Raw genomic sequence first — 12,844 nt, 5'->3', positions numbered from 1 at the left:
CCTAGAGACCCTTTAGCTTGATGCCTGCCCCGCCACCCCCCACACCCCCACCCCGGCCCGTTAAAACGTAACCCCGACAACTCTTGCGAGAAGAAAGAGAGGGTTCGATTCAAGAACTTGTTTGTGAGAATGCACCCACTGGATGTCATCCAGCCTCCAAGTAGTAAAGAATTAAAGACTACCCGGTGCACATAGCCGGGGAGCTCTTTAAAAATACCGATGTTGGGGCTCCACTCCCAAAGAGTTCTGATTTCATCGTCTAGGGGGAAGCCCGGCGCCGGTATTCTTAAAAACCTCCCCGAGATGATTCTAACGCTCAAAGTTGAGTGACCCCTAGCGATTTTCAAATCGCTATTGCAATACAGAACTGTGCCGCTGGCTCCGTACCGCTCCCTGCTGGCTGAAAGCACATTACCCAACAGGCATCCGGACCAAAATTCTAGAAAGCCTGTTTTCTTGAGGTAGCGCGCTTGGGCCTTGGTTGGGCTCACTCGCTTCCTTGGCTCCTCTTATTCCAGTTCCAGGCTCATTGCAACAAGAAGACGTTGGAGCTGGAAGAGCATCAAATCCTCCCCCCAAACACAAAGGAACTTTCAGGTTTACACGGCAATAATTGAGTGCCAGAGACCAGAACCCCCATCTCTCTGGTTTGTTGAAATGAGCTAACAGTGTCTCATATTTTACCTCACCCCATCTCGCCAGGTCCCAAAGTAGGTACAAGATTAATACAAGGTTGTGGCTATTTCCAGTACCGGAAATGACAAGTAGTAGTCAATAGAACTACGTACTAGGCCACTCATGGAAGTTTCCAGCTCTTTCCAGCACCTGGTGGGATTAACACTTCTCTGGCCCACTTGAAACATGCAGAGTACTTGTTACTTTTCCATCAGCTTAAAGAGCTAGTAAGTCATTGTATCCCTTTCTGCCAAATGCCCTGACTGTGAAAATGAGGCCATCAATTGGTGACCTGGGTCTCTGAGTGTCCAAGATGAGCAGACCCCCTGCAGACCCATACTAGAACATGCAGTAAAGGAGGAAAATAAAATTGGCATACGTTAAGCTTACTGAGATTTAGTGGGGGCAGCATTACTTTGCCTATCCTGGTTGATATATTATTGCCTGGATTGTGTTCCATGGTTTCCTCATTTGTAGTAAACTCAGCTTCTCCACGCCTGTCTTTTCTGAAATATAGACACAATACCAAAGACACATGCTCAAATTTTCCATCTTAAAAAATAAAATTTTTGAAGGGGCACCTGGGTAGCTCAGTAGGTTAAACGCCCGACTTCGGCTCAGGTCATGATCTCACGGTTCGTGGATTCGAGCCCCGGGTCAGGCTCTGTGCTGACAGCTCAGAGCCTGCAGCCTGCTTTGGATTCCGTGTCTCCCATTCTCTGTCCTTCCCTCGCTCGCACTCTCTCTTTCTCTTCTCTCTCTCAAAAACAAATAAACGTTCAAGAAATTTTTTTTCATTAAATAAAATCTTTGAGAGAAGCATCCTCTAGCCACCTCTCCTTCTCTTCTCTACGAGACACCTAAGTTTCTTGAAAGAGCAGATTAACCAATGCTCTTCAAATGTCTTCCTGGACACTTCCTAAAAGTTACATGCAAAAACATGCAATGGTTACCAGAAAGGGGTAGGGGTGGGTAGTCAGCCCTAGATGTAAAGACCCATGAACAAGGCTCATTTTCTGTCGGAGAGTCTGACATCATTGTTAAATTCAAACAGATGTGCTGATCCACATCACTGTGACACTGGGTTCCAATGTTAAGAAAGATGGGAAAGGACAAGCTCCTGAATTTGTGCACTGGACGAAATGGCAGTATGACTGCCATTAACATCTATCAGTGCTTTGCCCTTACTGGATTCCTTCAGGGACAAAGTATATTTTGTCAGGGGAAGAAGTCATTAAATGTACATCATCCTTATTTCCACTCCACTTTATGTGAATTCAAAATATCCAAATATAAGCCCAAGCACCCTATTTTAATATTTATTTGTTTGTGTATTCATTCATTCCTTCCCTCACTTATTTATTGAGGAATAAACAATTTCATTGGGCTCAGACCAGGAGTCCGTGGGCCTCAAGGACTTCTGTGTATTTGTCGGTCTTCTTCTTCACATTGTTTTTGGCCTGTTTCTGTAGCCTCATGAGATGCTTTTTCTTCCCGTAATGGATCTTGGACTTCTCCTTCCTCTTCTCCTCCAGGGTGGCTGTTACAGCCTGGTACTTCCAGCCCACCTCATGAGCCAGGTGCTCAGGTAAGGAAATGTTCGTGTAGGCTTCAGACGCACAACCTTGAGGGCACCGGGAACCACCATGCCCTTTTTCTTGTCATAGGGTGGCAAGATCCCATCAAACACATTGAGGCGGTCCAGGGAAGCCTGGCCTCCCATGGTCCTGTGGGGCAGCGTGCCTTACACTGTCCTCCAGAAGATGCGGCTGGGCTCTGGGGATGGGCCATGGGATGGGTTGAGGCTCAGCGGCTTGTGGAGGAAAGCCAGGTACTTTATGTTTTTGTGGAAATTGCCAGAAGTGCTGATGCCCTCATAGCACACCACTACAACCTCCCAGCCCGGCAGCACCTGTTTAGACACAGTGGCTTCCAGGTGGCCCAGGAGATGGCCCCCGCCATTGAGCCCCAGGACCTGCCCCTCCTCCATCGTAAGCAGCTGCCTGGGGAAAACACCCCATTTTTAATGCCAAACTTTGTCACCAACAAAAATCTGCAAAAAAACAAAGGAAGTCGTAAACCCTGACCTCAATGCCTTAAGAAGCCTTCACTGGCACTGTTAAGAGAATGGGGAAAAACTGTTAACAAAATTGGGGGAAAATATTTGCACATCCCATGTTTGTCAAAGGACTAGCATCAAGAAAGTATAAAGTACCCCTGGGGTGCCTGGGTGGCTCATTCAGTTGAGCATTCAACTCTTGATTTCAGCTCAGGTCATGATCCCAGAGTAGTGGGATCAAGCTCCACCATGGGCTTCATGCTGGGCATGGAGCCTGCTGAGCAATCTTTCTCTCTCTGCCTCTCCCCCACTCACAGGCACGCTCTCTAAATTTAAAAATTAAAACAAAGAATTTTTTTTGCAATTAAATGATGCAATTAAATGATGCAATTAAAATGATGCAATTAAAAAATGAGATATGGGGGTCCCCAGGTGGCTCAGTCAGTTAAGTGTCAGACTTTGGCTCAGATCATGATCTCCCAGTTCATGAGTTCAAGCCTCACACCAGGCTCTCTGCTGTCAGCGCAGACCTGCTTGGGATCCTCTGTCTCCCTTCTCTCTGCCCCTCCCTCTCCCTCTCTCTTTCTGTCTCTCTCTCTCTCTCAAAAATAAAAAAAAAATTTTTTTGAAAAATGAGACATAGGTACAGTCACTTCTCCAAAGATATAAAGTTGGCAGATAAGCACATGAAAAGATGTTCAGCATCATCAACCGCTAGAGAAATGCAAATGAAAACCACAGAGATAACACTACATATCTACTGAAAACTACTAAAATTAAGAATACTGACAATACCAAGTGCTGGTGAAGATACAGAATGACTGGAACTCTCTGCCTGGTTCTGTGGCACAACAGACCATTGAACTTCTGGGCAGAGTAACTAGAACTCTCATACGTTGCTACCGGAAATGTGAAATGGCCTGCTCTGGAAAACAGTTTGACAGTTTGTTATAAAGGTAAACATACATCTACCACATGACCTGGCAGTTTCACTCCAATATTGTTGTGTGTATCCACAATTCGCTCCTTTTTATTGCTGAGTACTATTCCATTGAGTAAACAAACTGTGGTACGTCCATCCAATGCAATACTACTCAGCAACAACGGGGAAGAATTGTTGATACATGCAATGACTTGGATGAATCTCAGGGATGTTATATGAAAGAAGCCAGTCTCAAAAATCACATATGATGTAAAAAATATTACATATGAATGATGCCATTTATATGACATCTCCAAAATCATAAATCTGGACTGATGAAGAACAGAGCAGTGGTTGCCAGGGGGCAGGGGAAGGGTGTGTCTAGAAAGAGGTACACTAGGGAGTTTTTAAGGTGATGTAACCATTCTTTATTCTGAATGGGGTGGTATGAGGCTATATATATATATATATATATATATATATATATATATATATATCAACATTTATAGAACAATACAAAAGAAATGTCAATGTAAAAAACTAAAATGTAAAAAAAAAAAGGCTTGTCACTCTTTCAAATGGTTTCTTAAATTTTTTTTTTTTACATTTATTTATTTTTGAGAAACAGAGTGAGACAAAGCGTGAGCAGGGGAGGGGCAGAGAGAGAAGGAGACACAGAATCTGAAGCAGGCTTCAGGCTCTGAGCTGTCAGCACAGAGCCTGACGCAGGGCTCGAACTCATGGAGCCATGAGATCATGACCTGAGCCGAAGTCGGATGTTCAACCGACTGAGCCACCCAGGCGCCCCCAAATGGTTTCTTTATTTGGCATCCCAGTGATTTTTACGCCTTCAAGCAATGTACTCCAGTAAGGTTTAAGGTGGGTAAGAGGTATGGCTTTCATTTCTGGACAAGAGAAGAAGGTTTAGGAAAGAAGAGATGGGAAGGAGAGCTGGGGTGCAGGCCCACAATTACACATTACAATGATGCTTGTGATTACTGCAGTGGCTTCCCAATTAGTCTCTCTGCTTCCTACTCCTATGCTACGCTGCTGTGTTGTTTTCCTCAATTTCAAGTCTGATCATGTGACTTTCCTTCTTAACGCCAGGTAGCTAGCTGTGTTACTGCCTGTGTATTTCTTTCTTCCTCTCTAGACAGAGCTCATGGGTAATTTAAAAAAAAAAAAAAAAAAAAAGCAGACCCTTAATATACAACCCAGCAGGTGTTGAAACAGACATTTTCAAGGTGCTTTAGGAGCCAGAAGAGGGAGCACCCACATCATGTCTGGGCTGTCAGGAAGCCTCAACAAAGACACTCCAATAACTTTGCTAGCCCTCTGGGGGATCCATAGGAAACCCCCACAAAAAGCAGAGAATAAGACGCTCCCAGCCCTCTGGGTCTCCACCAAAATGAAGAGAGAACACTAAGTGTCTTTCTGCATGTGACCTGAAGAACAAAGAATCATAGAGCTGGGACCTCGGTGATCTATTTCTCTAACATTTCAGCCTTCCCAAGTTTCTTTCGGTTCCTCTTTGCCATCTAAGGGCCTTTGAACATTTTTTTCCCTCAGACGAGCGTTTTCCTCACCCTCTTCCCTTTGACTAACCTCTAAATACTTTTAAGGTTTCAACTTAACATCACTTTCTGGAGAGGACGGAGGCCCTCCCCTCCCCCTCCTTAGGGGTAACCCTGTGTTGCATGCTCCCACAGCAGCCTGCATTTTCCTTTCTGGACACGCGTGCCATTGTCCCACCCTGTATAAGAGTTGCCTTCCAGAAGCCTGTAATCTGGGACAGCAGGTACCATCTGGTTCCTGCCCTGTTCCCAGGGCTTGGCACAGAACCTGGCGGGGGGGGGGGGGGGGTGCTCAAAAGTATGCGTTGCTTGCATTGCATTTCAATAGTTAGTACAACTTCCTCATTTGAAAGCGAAAAACCAAGGTACATAGGAAGGAAAGTGAGTGTCCAACAATCTCAAGTTAGTGGCAAAGCCAGAGCTGGCACGCCGACTGGATGGCTCTCTCTCTGCTCTGGGGTCCAGTGGGGTTCTCCTTGGCTTGCTTCTTTCTTCCCAGAAAGTTTTGTTTTGTTCTGTTTATTAATCTGGGTTTTAATTTCTTCTCAGATGTGCACAAAGATGGGACTTTCCCACGGACATTTTTGATTCATGTAGAAAAAACAGTGCTTTGGAAGAGTGAGAAGTGGATGGTCTCTTTAAAAGTTTCCCCCACTTCCAACTTTTAAGTTTAAACACTTTTGAATCTCTAGAAAGTATACACAAAAAGGACAATAGAGACTCATCTATACTTCACCTGGATTCATCAGCTGCTAACATGTTGCACAGTGGCTCGCTTTCTCTAGCTCTTTCCCTGTATATATATTTCCTATCTTATATATATATATATATATATATATATATATATATATATATGATATATATCCTATCTTATATACATATATATATGTATCTTATATATAAGATACATATACACACACACACACATATATATATAAGATATATATACACACACACACTATATATATATATGTATATATACACTATATATACACATATATATATGTCTATACTCTATATATACATGTACACATACACTTATTCTTTGCCAAACCATTTCAGAGACAGTTGTAGACTAAAAATTATTACACTTTATCCCTGAACACTTCAGCACGTATCCCTGAAGAACAAGAACAATCTACACAAATACAACATAATTATCAGTTTTACAACACTCTTGGCTAGTATACATCCATGTTCAAACTTCCCCAGTTATCTCCATTATGTCTTTTATAGCTGCTTTGTAAAAATCCAGGATCCAGGGGAGCCTGGCTGGCTCAGTCAGGAGAGTGTGCGACTCCTGATCTCGGGGTTGTAAGGTTGAACCCCACGTTGGGTGTAGAGATTACTTACAAATAAAAATCTTTAAAAAAATTAATCATAAAAATCCAGGATCCAGTCAAGAATCATGAATTGCATTTTCTTGCCTCCCTTAGTCTTTTTAAATCTAGAACCCTTTCCTCACTACTTTATCTTTCATGATACTGACACTTTTGAAGAGTCCAGGCCAGCTGTTTCAGAGAATGTCTCTAATGTGAATTTGTCTGATTAGTTCCTCATGGTTAGATCCAGATTAAACTTTTTTTCTCTTTGAGCAAAAATGCCACTTGCATGACACGGTGGGTGGCTTTCCATTGCGGTGCCTTCATTTCAGATGTCCTGGGCCTTGAGGACATGTGCCAGAGTCCCAAGACCCCCAGGGCTGGGCAGTGGGAAGGCCTGGGGAGCCAAGAGGTCAAGGCCAAAGCTTCAGTCTTGGCAGAGTTCATGGCCGGCGATGGCTGTTGCCTATGGGGCCCTCCAGCTGGGCAACCAAGGCCAAGGTGAGAACTTGTCCTTCCCACCACAAGCTCCGGGTGACCAGTGGCCAGCTCCTCAGCTGATGGGTCACCTGCGGCCGTGGCTGCCCTCTGTTGACGCAGCTGCCAGAGGAACAAGGAGAGAGCTGAGCCAATAACCACGGCAATGCAGTCCCACTGGAGAGAAGGGACAGCGAGGGGACAGAGCACAATGACAGTGAACAAGAATGAAAAACCGACCAAAAGGGTGCGAGACAGAGGGGACACACACACCAGACAAGGAGAGAAAAGCAGAGAGTGAGAGACACAGAAACTTCGAGACTCAGACACACAGGCCCATGGGGAAAAGGAAGCACCAGCTGACGCCCTTCGCCAACAACTTCCAAGTCCGCTTCTTAGGCTCTTGGTTTTAAGATTTTGGAAAGTGAAGGGGCGCCTGGGTGGCTTAGCCGGTTAAGCGCCAGACTTTGGCTCAGGTCATGAACTCACAGTCCGTGGGTTCGAGCCCCGCATCAGGCTCTGTGCTGACAGCTCAGAGCCTGGAGCCTGCTTCAGGTTCCGTGTCTCCCTTTCTCACTCTTTGCCCCTCCCCTGCTTGTGTGTGCTCTCTGCCTCTGTCTCTGTCTCCCTCTCAAAAATAAAAAATAAACATAAAAAAAAAATTTTGGAAAGTGAAAAGTGTGTGTTTTATACTGGTCAGATTCAAAGGGCACAAGGGTTTCTCCTAAGCGCCCATGTGGGGTCACCCACTCACTCACTCTGTACTTTTCCAAACACAGAAGTTCTCCCTGGTGCCCCCAAACCAGGCCCTGGGCCAGAAGTTTCCTGCCCTAACTCAGAATGTCTTCCTGTTTTTCACAGAGCTGTCACCCACAAAGAAACCTACTTCTAACACATCTGGGGTGAAGGGGAGGAGGAGAGAAGCAGACAGAAGGGAGGATCCAGAGAAAAGAAGGGTGCTAAAAATAGCCTTCCCTCTGTGGGTAGGGAGGAACCCAAGACTGGGGGGCGGGGGCTGCCCAGTGGGTGTGACCTTAGCTAATAATAATAGGCCAGGGTTTTCTCAGGAGGAGAGGGACTGGGAGGGGTGGGGGAGGGTGGACAGAGAGAGAAGCTGCTGGTTCCTGGACACAGCGGTTCTGGGATAGGGCTCCCCACAGAGGAACTTTGCACGGACGGAGAGGGCTTTCTGATAATAATGTGCACTGTCTGTACTTTTCTTTGGCAGGAAGAGAAGAAAATGGGAAAAGCCATGACCTCGGCTTCAGGGCTCACGGCTGAACCCCACGAGGCCCCTTTCTGCCTTTGGCCAAAAGGACCAACCCCAGGCCGTGCGTGTGTCTTACCGAGGAGGTTGAGGGGCGTCAGGGGGCGGGAGAGGACATCCTGAAAGCTCTCCAGCCATTCCCGCTGCTCCTTCTCGCTGGGGCAGGTGAAGACGAACCTCCGCTCAGGGGTGATGATGGTGAGGCCAGCTTTCCAGCGGTTCCCTCGGACGCCCTTGGGCAGGTCTTCATATACATCATACCCCTGCTCGTTGCTCCCAAGAAAAACCTGGCCCTGTTCAAAGGCATCCTGGAAATAGAAGATGTGTGGTCATCAGAGGCCACACCTGGGGCAGAGAGACACCTGCAGCCCTGCCATCTCCCCAGCTCTATTTTAGAAAGAGGTGTTTTATGTGCATGGCAGGGGTCTCTGCTGGGGATTTGTTTGGTGGGACCCAGAATGTGAAAGGGTAAAAAAGCCATAAATCACACATGTGATCTGTTAAAATAATACTTGACATTTATGGACAGCTTATATGCCCCAAGATTTCAAGCGGTTTACCTTAAGTAACTAATACAATCCTCATGGCAACCTCTGAGGAAGAAACCGAGGCACAGAGATTTAAGTGCTCTGCCCAAGGCATACCACGAAGTGGCAGGGCTGAAAGTTCTAAAGCCCACAGTCCTAACCACTAGCCTCCTGGTGACAAGTGAGCACTGGAAACTGGAGGACGAGAAATGACCTGTTTAGCTGCATTGGCAGCATTTAGGATACACGACTTCCGGCAAGGCGAGAGAGAATAGCTCCACGCCCGGGAGATGACTTGGAGGCAAGCAAAGGTGGAGGTGTGTCCCTCGCTAGGCTTCTCCAGCCCTGTAGCTTCCCCCACGGTCCCCGGCTAGTACTGACCCCTCCTCTGCTTGGGGGTGCATTGGAGAGGGGCCGGCAGTGGCTCTTACCAGTGGGTTCTTGTAATAGAGCAGCCTCCGCTCCTGGGGATCCAGGGCGAACCACCTTTTCTTGAAAGGTTCTCTCTGCTGCAAAAGAGGGAACCTCATACCAGGGTCAGCCGAGTGGGGGTAGCAAAGAGGTCAGAGAGCCGGCCTGGGCTACACCTCCGGAGCTGGCCAGTCCCCTCCCCCTCAGACACCCCAGGGCTCCTCCCTGAAGGCTCTGCCCACCCTCTCACCCCCTGCCAGCTGCGCCCCGTGCCTCTGGGTGCTGCTGTGGGTAGGAAGAGGCGCCCTCCTCCTTCTCAGGTTGTGGACAAGAAGTCTCAGAAAAAGGAAGCTGGGGAAATCAGAAGTAGTCACTGCTCAGCAATGCTGAAAGCGCTGGCCTTGGCCGAACTGCACCCGAGGTCAGGGGAAAGAAAGCCCCCGGCAAGAATCACCGAGGACTGGCTGTGCCATTGGCTGGTGAAGGCAGAAAACACAATGTGCAACCCTTCCAGTCCTTGTTAAGCTGCCCAGGGGCTTTCTTTCACACCGATTGCCTAACCCCTTCCACCGCAGTCTTGACAACCATCTGGTCAACATAGTACACCTTTAAAAAATCAAAAAGCATTGAGTTGCTGCTGCTTTGGGAGTTTGTTTTGTCTTGTTTTGTTTTGCTTTGTTTTGTTTTGTTTTGTTTTAGGGGGCTCCCTCTGCTTTCCCTTCTCCTCCTCCCTTCCCCTCTTCCTCCCCTTCCAATCACCAGGACCCTCACCAGCCAGACTCCTGGCTTGGAGCCTCACCCTTCTCAGCACCCAGGAGGGGGCTTAGATACCCTCACCACAGGCCTCCAAGGGAGGTCCAGGAGCGGCCAGGCTTCCCTGCCTTCACAGATGAGTGCAGATGAGCAACACTGGGGGTTAGGGCAGGTTCAGTGAAAGAGCAGGGGCTGAGTTGGAGGGAGGGGGTGTGTGCTGGGGAGGGGTGTGTCCCTGTGTGTGCAGAGGTGTGTTTTCTCAGACCAATCACGAGCCCCCGTCTCACTTGGACGGATGGTCCCGGTAGGTCCCCAGCACCAAGCACACGAGGGTTCTGGCAAGTGCAAAAGCTGTCCCCCAAAGAGTCCCTTTTCAGCTCTGCTCTCCCAGGAGTCGACTCAATTAGATGGAGCCAAGGAGAAAGAAGCTGCCGGTGATGCTGATAAAGGAGGGGATGCCCACGGGTCGGGAGATGCGCCAGCACGATGCTGGACCACATACCAGCTCACCAGTCTCCACTTGGTCTTTGGCCCCAAGAACTCACAAACACTGGGTTACTTCCCTTCCTCTTCCCACCCCCCTAGGTCCCCACTTTCCTACTTCCCAAATCCTGCCCCACTGCCTACTGGAACCAGGGCCCTGTGAGTCCCACAGAGAGCGATGAAATGTACCTTTGGGCCCGTCTTTTCCATGAAGCCTTGTTTGAGGTAGTTCCTGGTGATGAGGGGCACGAGCTGGGGGAAGAGAGACATACACTGAACCCCTGACTCACATGCCAGGGGCTCAAGGCTCCCCAACAAAGGGGAAGTTTGGAATGGGGAAGGATGTGTGCTCGTGGTTCACGGGGCTATATTTGGAACGTGGGATGGGTGCAATATTAACATTTCACCAGAGGCAGACGACAGCATCTCAGATGTTTGCAGAGCTTACCGGCAGAGCCGAATCTTGGTTTAAGGACTTAGTCTAAGGATTCCTTCAGTATCCCCAAGAGGTAGACATCGGCGAGGCTCTGAGGAGACCCTCCCGGTGTCATCAGGGGGCATATTCTGAGGGTCTACTCTGTGTCAGGCTCTGGGTGCCCTTCTCAACCACCGAGTGAGGTGGGTTTTTTTGTCTTTAATTTTGTAAATGTTTTATTTATTTTAAGAGACAGAGTACGAGCAGGGGAGGGACAGAGAGAGACACACACACAGAAGCAGGCTCCAGGCTCTAAGCTGTCAGCCCAGAGGCCGACGCGGGGCTCGAACTCATGAACCGCGAGATCATGGCCTGAGCCGAAGTCGGAGGCTTAACCAACTGAGCCACCCAGGCGCTCCGCGAGGTGGATATTTTTATCTTTGCTGGACATCTGAACACACCAGGCCCCAGAGACGTGGTTGGGGATTTTCCCTGAGTCAGGCTGCTGGTAGGACAGAAAGCTGGGATTCACACCTAGGGCTGCCAGACGCTAGACAGACACTCGTGGTTCTCCCGCCACTTCACCATGACACTGAGCATAAACATGCCAGAGCCCTCTGGCCAGGCCCCCGGCCAAGACCTGGTCCTTACTGGGGATTCTGACGCAGGCCCACAGGAGATGGTAGCAGAGTAGGCAAGCAGAGAAAGTTCTGGACTAGGAGCAGGGGGACCTGGGATCTAGCTGCAGTTCTGACCTTGACAAGGTGTATGACCTTGGTAAGACCTTATCCCTCTCTGGGCCCATGTCCCCTGAGTAATAAGGAGACTGGATTGTGTGATCTCCAGGAGCCCTTCCGGCTTGCCAACCTGTGCTCAGAGAGGTTTCCAGGAATTAAGCTGGCCCCCTATACCCTAGGGGGTCAAACTGGCAAGCCTAGAGCTTCCAATGACAGCCCAGGCTTCCGAGGGCAGAGGGGGTTCTCCAGAGCTCCAGAGCCCAGGACGGGACAAAGGGGAAGTAAAGTCTGGGAAGTCTGAAAGGAAGAAAACTGTGAAGAAAATAAACTCCCCTTTCCCTAAAATACATTCTGCAGGCCTTAGTTCCTTCATTTGGAAAAGAGAGTCCCAAGCTGCTTAATAGTCTGAACCTGAGCCAGGACAAGGCTGGGCTAGGCCTAGGGAAACAACCAGAAGAAGGCAGATCACATGGATGGAGTGCTGCTTGCTGTACCTCAGAAGCCTTGGCTCACTCGATTCTCACAACAGCCCTGGAAAGTAGGCGCTGTCCCCATGGTGACAGAGGAGCAACCCGAGGCTCAGAGAGGTGAGGTGATGTGTCCCAGGTAACACATCAGCTTCTGTGACTTCAGAGGCCACACGTTTCTTAGTCTAGAACCACGTTCCGCACTGGAACTCTCAGCTGTCTGACCTTTGCATCCCTAAGCTTGAGGCAGGTCCAGGCAGTTGTCCAGAACCTCACACATACCTGGGCACAGCAGGAGTTAAGGCAACAGAGAGATGGGGGGGGGGGGGGAGGCGGTGGAGATCAACAGTGGGTGAGGGGAGGCAAGAGGACATTGAGGAGTTGGCCAAAGACCAATTTCCTCTGCAGGGGTCAGCAAAGTTGGAGAGTCAGCCCAATGACTCAGGCTGAGAGTCTGCACTTTGTCCTCCAAGATCTCCAGTCAGCAGGCAGCACCCACAACGCCTTCCTTGCAGAGCGTGCATTCACCCATGCTGGGTGCTGACTCTGCAGACCCGGAAGGTCTTGACCCTTGGCTGGAATCGCTCCCAGGGAGTTGTGATCTCGGTGCATCACCAAGCCTGGAGTGGACACCCATTTCCAAAACTTAGCTCCCTGAAAACCGTGGAATTAAGGAGAATTTAAGCTTTCAAGGAAGGTCTAACAGTTTGGAATAAGAAAATACCGGTGGGGGGGGCACCTGGGTGGCTAAGTTG

At 48.7% G+C, this 12,844-nt stretch overlaps 1 protein-coding gene and 1 pseudogene across 7 annotated transcripts in view; both read right to left on the bottom strand.

The window, feature by feature from the left end:
- Positions 1 to 1,980: 1,980 nt before the first annotated feature.
- On the bottom strand, positions 1,981 to 2,665 carry LOC112853997 (large ribosomal subunit protein uL13 pseudogene; annotated as a pseudogene).
- The window catches only part of ADAP2 (ArfGAP with dual PH domains 2), a 35,234-nt gene continuing 24,992 nt past the window's right edge, over positions 2,603 to 12,844 (bottom strand). For 4 of the 7 annotated variants that reach the window (XM_086686584.1, XM_086686583.1, XM_086686579.1 and 1 more), the window contains 4 exons: positions 10,660 to 10,722; positions 9,255 to 9,332; positions 8,376 to 8,604; positions 6,196 to 7,206 (listed from right to left, as the gene is read on the bottom strand). In XM_086686584.1, coding sequence (XP_086542710.1) covers positions 7,118 to 7,206; positions 8,376 to 8,604; positions 9,255 to 9,332; positions 10,660 to 10,722 — 459 coding nt within the window. In that variant the 3' untranslated portion in view covers positions 6,196 to 7,117. Of the gene's footprint in view, positions 2,729 to 6,195; positions 7,207 to 8,375; positions 8,605 to 9,254; positions 9,333 to 10,659; positions 10,723 to 12,844 lie in introns of those variants that run through there. The other 3 variants (XM_086686582.1, XM_086686580.1, XM_086686581.1) reach the window with 3 other exon arrangements.

Source organism: Puma concolor, chromosome E1 (assembly GCF_028749965.1).
Source record: "Puma concolor isolate L17-30 chromosome E1, mPumCon1.1.hap2, whole genome shotgun sequence".
Lineage (NCBI taxonomy): Eukaryota > Metazoa > Chordata > Mammalia > Carnivora > Felidae > Puma > Puma concolor.
This window is presented reverse-complemented; position numbering and strand designations above follow the sequence as displayed.